At 41.2% G+C, this 15,743-nt stretch overlaps 1 protein-coding gene across 2 annotated transcripts in view; it reads left to right on the forward strand.

The window, feature by feature from the left end:
* The window catches only part of PWP2 (PWP2 small subunit processome component), a 140,510-nt gene that overhangs the window by 118,633 nt on the left and 6,134 nt on the right, over window positions 1-15,743 (forward strand). For both annotated transcript variants that reach the window (XM_029577740.1, XM_029577742.1), the window contains exons 19-20: window positions 1,136-1,286; window positions 9,121-9,195. In XM_029577740.1, the coding sequence (XP_029433600.1) occupies window positions 1,136-1,286; window positions 9,121-9,195 (226 nt within the window). The remainder of the gene's footprint in view (window positions 1-1,135; window positions 1,287-9,120; window positions 9,196-15,743) is intronic.

Consider the following 15,743-nt stretch of genomic DNA (forward strand, 5'->3'; position numbering starts at 1 on the left):
CTTCGCATCGGCCACCTGCCCCATCTTCTTTGGCAGGGTCCCGTATTTTTCGACCAGACGGATCGCTTCTGTCTAGCCGCATGGCTTTTGAACGGTGACGTTTGAGGCGCAAAGGTTACAATGAAGAGGTTATTTCCACTCTGCTCAGGGCTCACAAGCAGTCTACGTCTCTGACCTATGTCCGGGTCTGGAAGGTTTTTGAAAACGCCTGCGAGAAGTGGGGTGTTTCGGCGCGTTCGCCTTCGGTCACTGTAGTCCTCACCTTCCTGCAATGGGGATTATCCAAGGGTCTTTCTGTCAGCTCGTTGCGGGTACAAGTTTCGGCTCTCGGTTCCCTCCTGGGCACCATCGAGGGTCGGGCGGTGGCCTCTCATCTGGATGTACCCCATTTCCTCAGGGGTGCTAAACACCTGAAACCACCCGTCCATAGAAACATAGAAACATAGAAATGACGGCAGAAGAAGACTAAACGGCCCATCCAGTCTGCCCAGCAAGCTACGCACTTTATCCATTTTTTTTTTTTTTTTTACTGAACATATATTAATCTGTTGCCACTGAGTGCTTCCATTTATTTCAGGACTTTAATCATTCAGAAACTAAAAAAAAACAAAGATGAAAATGTAACAGCTTAGAGGACATAAATGAAATGTGCTGGGAAAAGCACCATTTCTAGTTGTCTTTATTTATACCTTTTTTTTAATCGTTTAATCATTTTATGATTATATTTACGGCTTTATATAATTGATTCATTATGTTCTTAACCTGTACCGCTCTGCTTTGTTTGCTGTTGACCATTTACGGTATTTTTGCCTCGCTCTCTTCTCTCTTATTAACTGTTGCACCCACTCTGTAACAGGGACTTAGACCTTTAATAAATGTGCATACCAAGGGAGGAAGAACTTGTAGGTAAGTGGATACATACATTTTTGGTCTCAGGGTGAGGACATAGGGTGTACAGAACTCTCAGGGAGGAGTACAAATATGTCTCAAGCTTGTAATACAGTGTACAGAGTTCTCAAGGAGCTGTGTACACATTCTCTATCTTTCTCAGAATGAGATCACAGGTATACAGAGCTCTCATGTACCATCATACATGCTATAGTCTGACATTCTCTCTCTTGTTGTTTTTCTGCAGTTGATGTCATCTGTTCATCGCTCCCAGAGCTCTATGTGGAGAAGATTTTGCAGTTCTTAGCTTTTGCCTTAGAGACATCACAGCATCTAGAGTTCTATCTGACTTGGGTCCAGCGGTTGCTTATGCTGCATGGGCAGAAGCTAAAAATAAGGTTAGCGATTCTTCAAACAAAAATAGGGACTTAAAACATTGCTCTGTTTTCTTTTATGAAGTAAATTTAGTATGGGGTGGCCAACACCAAACCTTAAGAACCACAACAGGCTTGGTTTTCAGGATATCCACAACGACTATGTATGAGAAAGTTGCATGCTCTGCCTCCATTGTATGCAAATATATTTCACACAAATTCAGTGGTGGATATCCTGAAAACTTAGGCCTGTTTGTGGCTCTGGAGGACCAGAATTGGCCATCCCTGATTCAGTGCATAATAGATATCAAGTTGACAGCCCTATATATGGAAAAACTCTAATTTGTATGAGATCAGGTACGTTATAGGCAGTGCAAGTGAGCGATGGAATTTGTTGCCAGAAGATGTGATAAAGGGCTAATAGTTTATATATGGGTATAAAAAAGTTTTGAACAAGTTCATTAAAAATTATTAGTCGGGTAGACTTGGTATGTAGCATCTTTGACTTCTGGGAGTGAGCTACATGGAATGGATCCCCTCATTGAGATCTACAGGGTACTTCTACGTGGCTTAGATTGACTACTAACTGAGACAAGACACTGGGCCCGATGGACCATTGGTCTGATCCAGCATGAAACTTATATTCTCCATATCTTCTCCAATAAATATCCAGCTTAGCAGGGTGGATTGCTAATTGACTGAGATTAAGTAGGATCTGTGTAAAAACTTTATATACTGCTGCTCACTAATACCTGCAGATGCACATCAAGTTTTTTCAAAAACTTTCTTGACTTCCCTAGAGAGGTGGTAACATAAAACTCATTGAAACATAGAAGTGTGATAGCAGAAAAACACCATATGGCCTATCTAGTCTGCACATCCACCCAACTAATTGAGCTTTAAAATTCTCATCACTCCCACAGAGAACCCCCTGTTTATCCATGCTTTCTTGAATTCAGATACTGGGAGGCTGTTCCATTCATCCACTACTTTCTCTGTAAAGAAATATTTCTTAAGATTATTCCTGTCTACCCCTGTTTCACCCTCATCCCATGATCCTCATTCTAGAGCCTCCTTTCCAGTGAAAGTGACTCGCCTTCTGTGCATGGAAACCGTGAAGCTATTTAAATGTCTATCTCCCCTATCTCTTCCTTCTTCTAGGGCTAGGCTATTGCGCAGGAGGTGGACCTTGTGGATTGAGGGCTAAGGGGATCTCGTATGCCCTGTTGTACCCAGCCCGCCTCAAAGTCATGATTTTGATACTGTGGATGCTGTCAAGGACTTTTTAGCAGCTGCCAATACCAGCTCTGATATGGGGTACAAGGACAAAAGGATCTCTGAGGTCCGCGTCTGAGAGAGGATGTCATTTTCTATAGTCGGGGGAGGGGAGAATGCAGACCATGTTTGTTCTGATTTACAGCAAGCATAATCCCCTACCATCAATGTTTCAGTATTTTTTTTTTAATTCTTTATTTGTCATTTTTAAACATTACAAAAAATCAAATTTTTGCAAATACCGAAAAACATCATAAAGAAGGAATGAAATTTTCCTAACAATACATTTCCAAAGTAAAATAAATTAAATTTCCTTACTTTATTAATCCATAAATCAATATAATATATTGCGCCAGATCCGAAAACTTGGAGAGATAATTATAAGTAACTGCAAATTTAATAGATAATCAACTGCACGTCTTCATTCAGTTATCTCAATTTTTACACATTTATGGGAGATGAAGTCATGGGAGTTTTTAATTGCAGGAAAGTTTTCAATTGTTCAGCTGTAAAAAATAAATTTACTTCTGAACCTTTTTTTATTACACATTTGCAAGGAAAGTTTAACTTAAAGGAATATCCCAATGAAATTGTTTCTTGGCGCAGGGTTAGAAAAGCCCTGCGTTTCTCTTGTGTTATAGAAGAAAGGTCAGGAAAAACTTTTACATTCTCATCAAAGAAAGAGGTCGGAAACCTTCTGAAATAATTTTTCATTATGGATTGAACATCCACCGAAGTTATACAAGAAACCAGTAAGGTACCTCTATCTAATACTTCTAGAGATGAACTTTCTAATATTTCAGTCAAATTATCTTGTAAGTTAATTCTATTAGTAGAAACAGCTTAGAGGAAATAGCATTTATTTATTACAGGTAAATTAGTTTCTTCAAAACCAAGAACCTCATAAAAATATCGTTTCAAGGAAACATAGGGAGTTTCACCCAAAACTCAGGGGAAATTTAAAATTCTAATATTCAAATGTCTAGAAGTATTTTCAAGGGCTTCCACTCTTCTAGCAAGAAATTCTTTATCTTTCACAACAACAGCTTTAAATTTCAAGTTCTCATGCTCCTTCTCCTCCAACGTCTCCACTTTGATTGAAATCTGATCTACTTTCCTTTGAAATTCTTGAGAGGTAAAGGCGTTTTGAGACACCATGCTCTCTACCTTCATACTCAGATTGTTTACCGTGGAGGCTACCCCCACCATCAAGTCCCACAGTGCGGCCATAGTGACGACCTCAGGGCGCTCAGGAATCATTAGGGATTTTATTTCAGGGGTAGTCACTTGTAACTGCAGGACATTACTCTTGTGACTTACCCCAGTTGCCCCTTCTTCATGGCCAGTTCTAGATATCCCCGCGTTGGGCATCTCGTCCGTTGTTGCCGCTATAGCTGGTAAAGCCTGAAGGGCTGCGGTCAAAGTTTGTGACTCTGCCTCCAACCCGGAAGAGGTTCCCTCACTCAACGCTCCGGACTGAAACTGCGACCCTGATCTTTGCGTCGGGGCTGGCCTCAGGTCTGGACTCAGTGTAGTCTCCTCCGGGGCTGAAACCTCTCTCTCGGTCTCTTGCTCCAAGGGCTCCTCGACTCCTGGCGTTTCCAAAACTGATGCAGTTAGGAATCAGATAATCTCCTGCTGCATCGCTGTGGAAGTTGAAGGTAAGGGTGTGGAAGGGTAAACCCTAATTTTCCCTTTCCGTTTAGGAGGCATTATAGTACAAAAAGCTAAATTTTCCGCTTGCAGTCAGGACACCACTCCGCACCTACTCGCGATGTGCAGCCATTTTTTTTTTTTATGTTTGGCGTTTTTGGTTGGGACTTTTTATTTATTTGCCTCATGCCATGGTGTTCCTGCTCTGCTTTCTTTTTTATTTTTTTTGCTGCACGGGACCCTTGCTTGCTTGAACTGGATGTTTACAAGGGCCTTGTTTGGACTCCAGTGAGGCAAGCACTTGTGTTTCTTTTTCACTGCTGAGGTTTTGCCTTCCTGAGAGTTTCAGGGGGATTGGCAGCTGCTTTGGTTCCTTCGGGGATCGGTGGACTGAATATGCAGATGTGATCCCGACGCTCGATAGTATTTGTTACAGACCTCAGAGTTTATGAAACTTTTCCTACATTGGATATATGGCAGCACTTGCATTGTTTTCAGGATCTCCTTGTCCCCATTCTCTGTGAGCTATTCAAAAAAGCAAACAGAATGTTGGGAATTATTAGAAAGGGAATGGTGAATAAAACGGAAAATGTCATAATGCCTCTGTATCGCTCCATGGTGAGACCGCACCTTGAATACTGTGTACAATTCTGATCGCCGCATCTCAAAAAAGATATAATTGCGATGGAGAAGGTACAGAGAAGGGCGACCAAAATGATAAGGGGAACGGAACAGCTACCCTATGAGGAAAGACTAAAGAGATTAGGACTTTTCAGCTTGGAGAAGAGACAGCTGAGGGAGAATATGATAGAGGTGTTTAAAATCATGAGAGGTCTAGAACAGGTAGATGTGAATTGGTTATTTAGTCTTTCAGATAATAGACTAGGGGCACTCCATGAAGTTAGCATGTGGCACATTTAAAACTAATCGGAGAAAGTTCTTTTTCACTCAACGCACAGTTAAACTCTGGAATTTGTTGCCAGAGGATGTGGTTAGTGCAGTTAGTATAGCTGTGTTTAAAAAAGGATTGAATAAGTTCTTGGAGGAGAAGTCCATTACCTGCTATTAATTAAGTTGACTTAGAAAATAGCCACTGCTATTACTAGCAACAGTAACATGGAATAGACTTAGTTTTTGGGTACTTGCCAGGTTCTTATGGCCTGGTTTGGCCACTATTGGACACAGGATGCTGGGCTTGATGGACCCTTGGTCTGACCCAGTATGGCATGTTCTTATGTTCTTCTTACGTTCTTATCTACACGAGCCTGGTGCTGTAACTGAAAGGTTGATGGAGGGCCCTTCCTGTTTTAATACATAAAAAGAATAAAGACCCCTTAGAATGCACTTCATACAAGTCTATTTCCCTGATCAACGCAGATGTCAAGATACTTACCAAGAACCTGCAAATAAAACTGGAAGATGTTGTACCTAGTGTGATAGCCCAAGATCAAACTGGGTTTATCAAAGGCAAGTTTTCTACTAACACCACCCAAATGTTCAATCTAATACATCTAGTTGGGACACATAGGCCCAATTTTATAAGTTATCTGGGTATGTTACTTAGCCGGATATAATTTATCCGGCTAAATTTTAAGGCATTTCAGCAGGACAGCTATGATGCTATGATGCTGAATATCTCTGTACAAGCTGCTGCTTAGTTGGATAAGTTATACCGGCTAAGTTAAACCTGCTCTTTGGCAGGTATAACTGATCTGACTAACTTAACTGGATGAGTTGCACCATCCCGATATGCCCCCAGCCTGCCCACATTTTATCCAGTTATTTAGATAACCAGAAAGGTTACTTATCCTGTTATCTAGCAGCTGCTGCACTTAACCGGATATTCAGCAGCCACTAGATGCACTTTCAGTATCGAGCTCACTATGTTTCGGGTGCAATAATCTCTATTGATGCGGACAAGGCATTTGATCATATATCATGGCACTTTCTTGATTCAGTGCTGACCAAAGGATGTTTTCCAGAAGCCTTTCTGGGGTGGATTCGTGCCCTTTATTCATATCCTATGGCGAGAGTCCTTTCCAGTGGGATTACTTCAGCTCCATTTTCAATTCAAAGGGGCACCCAGCAGGGCTGCCCTTTATTCTTTATTCATTTTGATCTAGCAATAGAACCCTTGGCACAGGCAATTCGGTGTTCTCCTTTTATTGATGGATTTGTTTTTCTTAATTCTTCCCACAAGATCTCTTTATGCTGATGACCCTCTTTGTTTTGTTTATTACTAATCATCATAGGTCCACTCCAGCCTTAATGCAACTGCTCCAACAATACAGCTAACTTTCAAGATGTTTAATCAATTAATCTGAGGTGGTTAGTTGGCCCTAGATCACCCCTACTGCCTGCCCTTGATAGATTCAAGCTTGTCGAGGATGGGCTCCAATATTTGGGAATTTTGCTGCCATTGGATCTGTAGGTCAGTTTTATCAGGATGGCCAGCTTAAATCTTTCTCAGACCTGATAATTGAATTTGACATCCCTGGATATACAAAATTCCTATATTTGCAAGTAAAAAGAGAGCTGGCTAAATTGCAGGTGGAAGGGAATCATTGTCTGAAGGATTTGTGTTGACCTATTTCTAAATTTTATATTACTATCAGAGATCATATATATATCCAGTTGAGACCATCCCCAGTCTTATAAATAAGTGGCATTTATTTATTTGTAGGGTTTATATACCGTTATTCGGTAGATCCATCGTAACTGTTTACAAATCTGCAATTATCATCTAACATATGCAATTATCTTACAATCAAATGGAGTTAACATAGTAGTTGGGAACAGTAGGGTTTTGTGAACAATCAGCATATTTTTCTTAGTAGTAGTTGAATAACAGAATATTGCGGAGAACATTTTCAAAGAACTTAACTGATTAAGTGAGTGAGAGGGAGGGGTAGAAAAGGAGTGTACATCAGGAGAGCATGAAGTAGGAGGATTATGCTTGCGAGTTCTGTTGAGTGCTGGGATGATCAGGTGTCAGATAGTTAGAATAGATTTTGCGGAATAAAAATGTTTTTAGGTCTTTTTTTAAATGTTTTTTGGATGTGCTGGGTCCTCAGTTCTTTGGGTAGGGTGTTCCAAGTTTTGGGGGAAGCAATGGAAAATGCTCTTTCTTGCGTAGTTGAAAGATGAGCGTCTCTTAAGGTGGGGATGTTTAGGAATCCTGTGTTGTTGGAGCGTAGGTTTCTTTGTGGGTTTTGGGGGGTTATGTTTAAGCCTTTTAGTCCATGAAGATAATCATTTAAGATTTTATGAATGATGGTCATAGATTTGTAGGTAATTCGTGCAGAAATAGGAAGCCAGTGAAGAGAGGTCAAAATGGGTGTAATGTGTTCTTTTCTGGTTTTTTCCAGTAAGGATTCTGGCAGCTGAGTTCTGCAGTATTTTGAGTGGTTTGAGGGATGATGAAGGAATTCCAATAAGTAATGAGTTGCAGTAATCGAAGGTGGAGAAAATAAGCAGTTGGAGGACGGTTCTGAAGTCAGAAGGGTTGAGAAATGGCTTTATGTGTCTTAGGGTTAGTAGCTTGTGGTATTCTTCTTTCGTTTTATTTACAATGTGGGGTTTGAAAGAGAATTCTGCATCGATGGTAACTCCAAGGTTCCTGGTATGGGTGGTAGGGATTATCATTGACATTTGTTTATCTAGGATTGTCAGGGGTGGCGGAGTTGGATTGGGATTTTTATCCATGAGTATGATTTCAGTTTTGTCGAAGTTGATTATGAGTTTCAGGGAGTTTAGTAAGTGCTTGATTGAGATAAGTAGATCTGATGTTTTTTTTGTATGCGTCTTCAATTGAGTTTTGTATGGGAATTAGAAGCTGAATGGCATGTAGACCTAGGCTCTGATTTAGACTGGAGGGATTGGAAAAAGATATGGAAAGTGTCTCAAGTGATCTAATTTTGTTGCAGAGCAGAAAGCTCTTGTATAAATTGTTACACTACTGGTATCGGACGCCAGTCCTCTTCCCAAAATGTATCATTAGCAGCCCTCTGTGCTGGTGGGGATGCAGACATGTGGGCAATTATTTCCATATGTGGTGGACATCTGTGAGTTTTGGAATCTGTTTTGGACTATATCCTTCAGATTTGTGGCATTAACACTTCCCTTAGATCCCATATGCTTACTGGGATTTTGGAAGGACAGGGTTTGTATGAGGGGATATAGGAAACTGATTAACCATTTACTTTACAAAGGGATTAATTTGCATTTCTTAGTTCATTAATGCAAAGTAATTAGCTTCAAGACCAACAGTGCGATTGGTCCAGATCATCCAAGCTTTTTTCCAAATAGTCAGTTCATCCCTCAACCAGAGAGACATTGAGCCTAAGTTTGAGGCAAACATCTCTTGCTAAGTCCTCAGTCTCTGATAGGTGGGTTTGTATAGCAAAGCCATAAAACCCCAGCCTGGCTGGTGCCTAGCTGAGTCTGTTTTCAAAAAAACTGTCTTTCAGTGTCCTTATATATATTTTTTTTAATAATTCAAGCTTTATTGAAATTTTTATGAGCAAAAACAAAGGGGTCAGCAGTGCTTGAGCATATGATCAAATATAAACAGAATATCATAACCATGAATCTCCTGTGTACTCCAGTAAAAGACTACACTCTTTTATATAACCGACACATCTGGTATCCCCATCTCATAATGCCTAAGCCATTTAGTGTCCTTGTTTTTCTGTCCAGAGAAGCTTCTTTGTTTGCATTTTACTCTGAGAATAGTCTTTCTTTATTCAGGGAAAGATGTCAAGCATTCAAAGGTCCTTACGAGAGAGACTGAGCCATGTTCCTAAAGGCTGAAGAAGTTTACAGAGCAGGTTCAGCAGTAGCTGTCTGATGCTCACAACAAAGCTGATAGTGATGAATAAATAAATCTGCTTGATAACTCAGCAATACTCTATGCATTCTTTCTTTACAGGTCGGAGATGCTATTGCCCATGATTCACTCGCTTCAGGAAACTATCCACTCTCATTTTGAAGATGTTTCAAAACTGTATGTATTATTTTCCCTTAAACTACAATTTTTGAATGAAATCATTGAGTCTGTTGCAAGGCATGATACTGAGGTGGTATCGTGTATACTGTAGCATTGGTGTTGTAGTAGCAACCTTTACACTATGACGATAGCTTCTTTCTGTGGCTATATTTGTACTGCGGTGGTGGCCTCTCTTTTGGCTGCCTTGATGCCATGGTAGTGTCTCTCTCCCTCTGAGGTGTAATAATAATGTTACTGGAATATTATGAGAAGACAATCTCCTGCATTATCAATAAACGTCTTTGAATTGCCTTGGCCTATTTACATGGCAACAGGAGACTGTTATTTTGTCCCATCCCATCAGTCCATTCTTGTGTGACCTCCCCCCTAAGTTACTCAGGCTAAGGGTGGGGCACTTAACCAAAGAAGGAATTCTGTGATAAATCCATGTGGGTTTGCTCGCCTTGAAGGGGGCAAGACTGTATCCCCACACCTGGTGCCCCTTCTCATAATGCCTAACCCTTTTAGTGTCCATATGCAATCAATACACCAAGAATAAACACGTAACAACTTTTACTGGCAACTTGTAAATAAAGAGTAAGTCAATAGGAATAGGAGGAACAGAATATATATATATGCATTAATTGGCATATAAGAACAGAAAAGCAGTTGTAATATTGAAAAAAAGAAAAAAAACAGTAGTAATAAAATGGCAGATTATAATTTAAATAAGCAATGTGGGGAAACTGTTATTTCAAACTGCCCTTGCCACACATGGACACAGGATTTGGGTTGCAAGGGGATTATTTAAAGATGTAACACAAATAGTTCCTGTCTTAATGTTTTTTGGTTTTTGTTTTTTTTTTATTTATAGTTTTTCAAATTATAACATTTACATCAAATGATATAATCATGAATACAGTTCAAGAAAAAAATTTATTTTTTTTTTCATTTTATACACACATACTATAACAAAATATATCTGTACTAGCCCACATCTAGGAGAAAGGAGCCATATGGACATTGGGTGCTAGTCAATTGTTTTATCCATCCCACCCCTGAATTACTAAGAAGTCTGTACCTTATTTATTTATAACTATTTCTATACCGGCATTAGTAAGAAACATCATGTCGGTTCACATTTTAACAGTAGAGGGAAAGTACATCATAACAGGGAATGGGGGAGGGACAACATAGCAAAGCACTGGAAGAATAGGTAAAACTGCATAAGTAATAAAACAACAAACTGCAAAATAACATTAAATAAATAAGGCGTATAAATGCAAGAGATAACAAAATCAAGGTAGCAATGTGACATCTTGAAGGACGAGATAGGACTTAGCACGAAATAAGTAGGGGATGAGGAATGGAACTTTCAGCAGGGGGGTAGGCAAGAGACATGGGGCTGAGAGGGTAGGAGGGCTAATCAGGATAGGCCTGTTGAAACAGCCATGTTTTAAGTTTCTTCTTGAATTTAATTGGGCATGTCTCAAGGCAGAGCACTGTGGGCAGGGAATTCCAACATGTGGGGCCTGCAATAGTAAGGGCACAGTTTCTGGTAGCGGAGAGGTGCGCTGTTTTTAGAGAAGGCACCTGCAGAGTTCCTTTGTGGGTTGTTCTTGTGGGTCGGTTATTTTGCACAGGGCTGAAAGGAATATCTAGCCAGAGGGAGTTGTGAGAATGTATAGATTTGTGTATGATAGTTAGTGTTTTGTAGATTATTCTGGAAGGGATGGGGAGCCAGTGGAGGTCCTTGAGTATGGGGGTGATGTGGTCTGATTTACGTGCGTTACAGATGATTCTGGCAGTAGCATTTTGCAACATTTGCAAAGGTTTTATTGTAGCGTAGGGGAGACCTAGGAGGAGTGAATTACAATAATCCAGTTTGGAAAGAAGGGAGGTTTGAATCACAGTGCGGAAGTCTTGAGCATGTAGAAGGGGCTTGAGTTTTTTTAAGATATTAAGTTTAAAGAAGCCATCCTTGAGAATAGAGTTCACTTGTTTTTTCATATTTAGCTGTTGGTCAAATTGGACTCCCAGATCTCTTACGAAAGGTAGTTCTGTATAGAACTTGCAGGCAAGGTCTGAGACTGAGAGGGATTTATGGTGAGAGTTCGAGGAAATGAGGAGGAGCTCGGTTTTATTAGTATTAAGGGCCAAGTGGAGTGTGGTAAGCAAAGAGTTTATGGATATGAGGCAGGTTTCCCAATGCTTTAGCGCGTCGGAGATGGAGGAATGGATGGGGATGATGATTTGTACATCATCAGCGTAAAGAAAGAATTTAAGTTTGATGTCGGAGAGTAGATGGCAAAGGGGGGGTGAGGTATATGTTGAAAAGGGTGGATGAGAGGGAAGAGCCTTGTGGGACTCCTTGCAGTAGAGGGCGAGGGGAGGAGATTGCATTACCAATTTTGACAGAGAATTTTCTATTAGTTAAGTAGGATTTGAGCCAAGAGAGCGCAAGGCCAGAGATACCAATGATTTCAAGGCGAGTAAGGAGGTGGTTGTGACATATGGTATCTAAGGCCGCAGATATGTCTAGGAGGGACGAGGAGGTAGCTGCGGCCCTGGTCCATTCCTATAAGGAGGTGGTCAGAAAGGGTGAGAAGGAGGGATTCAGTGTTGAAGTATTTTCGGAAACCGAATTGTGAAGTGTGGAGAATATTGTGGTTTTCCAGGTAGTCCATGAGCTGCGAGTTTACCACTCTTTCCATTATCTTAGCTATGAAAGGGAGGTTTGAGATTGGCCGAAAGTTTGCCGGGTCTCGTGGATCAAGAGAGGGTTTTTTTAAGGAGGGGTTTGACAACAGCTTGTTTAAGCATGTCGGGGACAGAGCCTGTAGATAGAGAACAGTTGATGATGTCAGCTATTACTCTGGAAATAGAATTAGAGATGGCCAGGAGTAATTTGGGGGGGATAGTGTCGCTCGGGTGGGTGGCTGGTTTTAGCTTTTTCAGTATTGATTCTATTTCTTTGGATGAGGTGAGGGTGGAGGGGACAGGGTTTGGCAGGGGAGAGGGAGAGGAGTCCGGGAATCTAGCGAGAAGATTCTTTATTTTATTGTGGAAGTAGTGTGCGAGTTCTTCGCACTTAGCGTCAGCCTCAGCGTCAATTATGTTGGGCGAGGTGGGTTTGATGAGACCTGAAATATAAGAGAAAAGCGCTTTGGGGTTGTATTTGTAGTCGTGGATCTTAGCGGCATAGAAATCTCTTTTGTGCTTCAGGGTGGAAAGTCTGTAGTGATGTAAGGCAGTTTTGAAGCTGGCAGCATGCTGCGGGGTGGGGTGCTTGCGCCAAGTTCTCTCTTTTTGTCTGTTTATTTTTTAATGTTCTTAGCTCGGGGGTGTACCAAGGGTTGGAGTGTTTAATGGCAGTGTTTATGACACGTTTGGAGATGGGACAGAGTTTGTTGGCTATCTCATCTGTAAGGTTGCTCCATGATGTTATTGCGGAGGCAGGACTGGAGCAGTCTAAATTGGGCAGGGAGTTGGATAAGGCTGCGGCAAGTTCGTCACTGGGACAGGATTTCCTAGATGTTATAGTCTTGAATAGAGTGTTCGTTCTAGGGGGAGGGGCTTTGATGGAGAGAAGACTTTCAATTAAATAGTGGTCAGACCAGGGAACAGGGGTACAAGAAGGGGCGGTCGAGGCCTGGATATTGGAGGTGGTGAAGATCAAATCCAGAGTATGACCAGCCTTGTGGGTGGGGGAGGTGATGATTTGCTGGAAGCCTATAGCTTGAAGGGAGTTGAGGAAGGTGTCACAGGATGGAGAAGGGATTGGTGCATCGGCATGGAGATTGAAGTCTCCGAGGATGATGGTAGGGATATCGACGTTGATAGAGTCAGCGATGAATTCTATGATAGGTGAGGGGTTAGATTCAAGCAAGGTGGATGGGGCATAGACTAGACAGATTTGTAGTTCAGGCGATTTGAAAAGACCTATTTCTAGCTTGGGTGGGGTGATGATATGAGCCTGTTTAAGATTTAGGACTTTTTTAGCTGCGAGTAGGAGGCCGCCACCTCGTTTGTTACGTCTAGGGATTGAAAAAATATCATATAGAGGAGAGACGATTTGGTTGATATCAACAATATCAGTATCTTTAAACCAGGTCTCAGTAACAGCGCAAATATCTGGTTTGCAGTCAGTTAGTAAATCGTTGAGTATAGGTACCTTTTTTGTGAGGGATTGTGTGTTGAATAATATTAAAGAGATGGTGGTGAGGCCTAGGAGCTGTGTGAGCGGGGTTGTGAGAATGGGGATAAGGGATTTGCGTAACTGTAAAGGGTCAAAGAAAATAAACTTATTTGATTGATATGTAATCTGGCATTTACATGGGAATTTCAAAAAGAAAGTAGCACCTAAATCCAAGACTGCCTGTTTTAATGATAGAAATTGTTTCCTCCTTACTTGAGTTACCCGGGAAACGTCAGGAAAAATCTGTATCTTTTGTCCACAAAAATTAAAATTTTTGTTTTGAAAATACTTAAAGAACAGATCTTTATCTTTTTTTTAACAAGAAAGTAACAAGTAAGGTGGCTCTAGATTCAATGTTATCCAGAGAATCCTCAAGGAAGGTAGACACACCTGGACTCTCTAGTGTGTCTACTCCTTCAGCAGTCTGTGTAATTTTCCTAATAGGCAAGTAATACATTTTTGAGATATTGGGTATAGCCTGAATTTCATATGAAAGAATTTCAACTAAATATTTCCTAAACAATTCTATCTCTGACATCAATCTAGATTTTGGGAAATTTAATAAACGCAAATTATGAGATCTCATATCATTCTCTATCATTTCCATCCTAGAATGCAAAGTTAAATTATCCTTTATAAAAGTCACATTAGTTGCCTGTATGTTTTTAACAATAGGGTTCAGATTTGCCATTGATAGCTCAATTTTTTCTGTTCTATTATCTAAGTCCATCAGTTTTTCCCTGGTTTCTTCTGAAAAAGTATGAACTTTAGATACCGTCCCAGAAAATTTCTTATCCATTCTCATCATTAATCTCCACAGGTCCAACATGGTAACATTTTCAGGATTTGGCACACTCTCTTCCACAGTTGTATCAAACACAGGGACCGTTGGACACGGAACAATAGTATTTCTACCTATACCTTCAGTTCCTATAACATTGCCACTTTGAATATTACCCCCAGGATTATCAGGTGTTAACAAATTCAGGGAGAGATGCGATGGGGACTTGGGGGTAGTAGTTGTTGCTGCCATAGCAGCCCCTTCTATTAATCCCCCATCAACGGATTCACACATCCTAATTATGTGTGAGTCCATTGGTCCAACTGTTTTTGACATCGGAGATGTTGGTGAAGAAGTAATATTCTTAGACTTACGTTTCCTGCCCATTCTTTTTTTTCTTTTTTCTTTTACCAGGGGCGCGCCCCTTTGGCGCACGCCTGCGGCTGCGCGCCGCAGTGCTGTGATCTTTATTGACCCACGGGGGTGCCTCCCGGAGACATCACTTTCGGGTCCTGCCCCCTGCCCAGGTCTCTCCTCTGCAAAAGTTCGGGTAAGCTTTTTAAATTTACCAGCGGTAACAGCAACAAAAAGAGGGCTTCTCCAGCACTCTGTCCTTCTCACTCCTCTCCCGATTCGAGTGCTGCAGGGCTGTGATCTTTATTGATCCGCGGGGGTGCCTCCCGGAGACGTCTCTTCCGGGTCCCGCCCCCTGCCCAGGTCTCTCCTCTGCAAAAGTTCGGGTAAGCTTTTTAAATTTACCAGTGGTAACAGCAACAAAAAGAGGGCTTCTCCAGCACTCACTCCTCTCCCCTGTCTTAATGTTAAGGAATCGTAAGGAAGAGGCTTGTATTTCAGTCACGATACACAGTCCAGGTCTTCCAGAAAGAAAGATGAACAAAGTTTGTAGACAAGACCTCACAAAACAGTTCAATATATATCATCACATAAGAACACACTTGCTTGGTAACTGGCAGGTTTCCTCTTGGATCCCATACTGTATTCCTGCCACCATGCCATCTAAATGCTGGGAACATCTGTGAAGTGTCCCAGCACTGTCTTTGAGTTCCCTGAGGACAAATCCAGATCCTCAGGGGTGGAGCCATGAAAGAGGCGATCTCTATAGAAGAGTTAGCTCTCTTTTAGCCATCCTGTGGCTTTATAGGCAAAACCCTGGCCTTGAACTGGGCAGACCCCAGTTCAAAACCAAGGAAAAAATATACTTTCCCCTGACAGAAACCAGTGAAAATGAACCAATCGGCACTTCAGTTGGCTGTGCAGCAGCATGTATTTGGATTACACAGTGCACAAAGGTAGAAATATACAGCCCAACCTAGGAGATACTTTGCATCTAAGTATTCAAAAAAATAAAAAAAATCCCCAGTCCTGGCTAGTGCACATAACAATGGGGCCCAGTTGAAATACTGTAAATGCAGAAAAGTAGTAAATACTGCCAGACTGGATGCTATAGCTTGGCTATGTTTAACTCCTTGGAGGGGTAAACCAGAAATTCCAATCCTTGACTCTTGTCCAGTGCTGAAGGACATATATAGTTCAACCTTCCTTTGGCAGAACATTGGTCACAGGGAC

Source organism: Rhinatrema bivittatum, chromosome 15 (assembly GCF_901001135.1).
Source record: "Rhinatrema bivittatum chromosome 15, aRhiBiv1.1, whole genome shotgun sequence".
NCBI classification, from domain to species: domain Eukaryota; kingdom Metazoa; phylum Chordata; class Amphibia; order Gymnophiona; family Rhinatrematidae; genus Rhinatrema; species Rhinatrema bivittatum.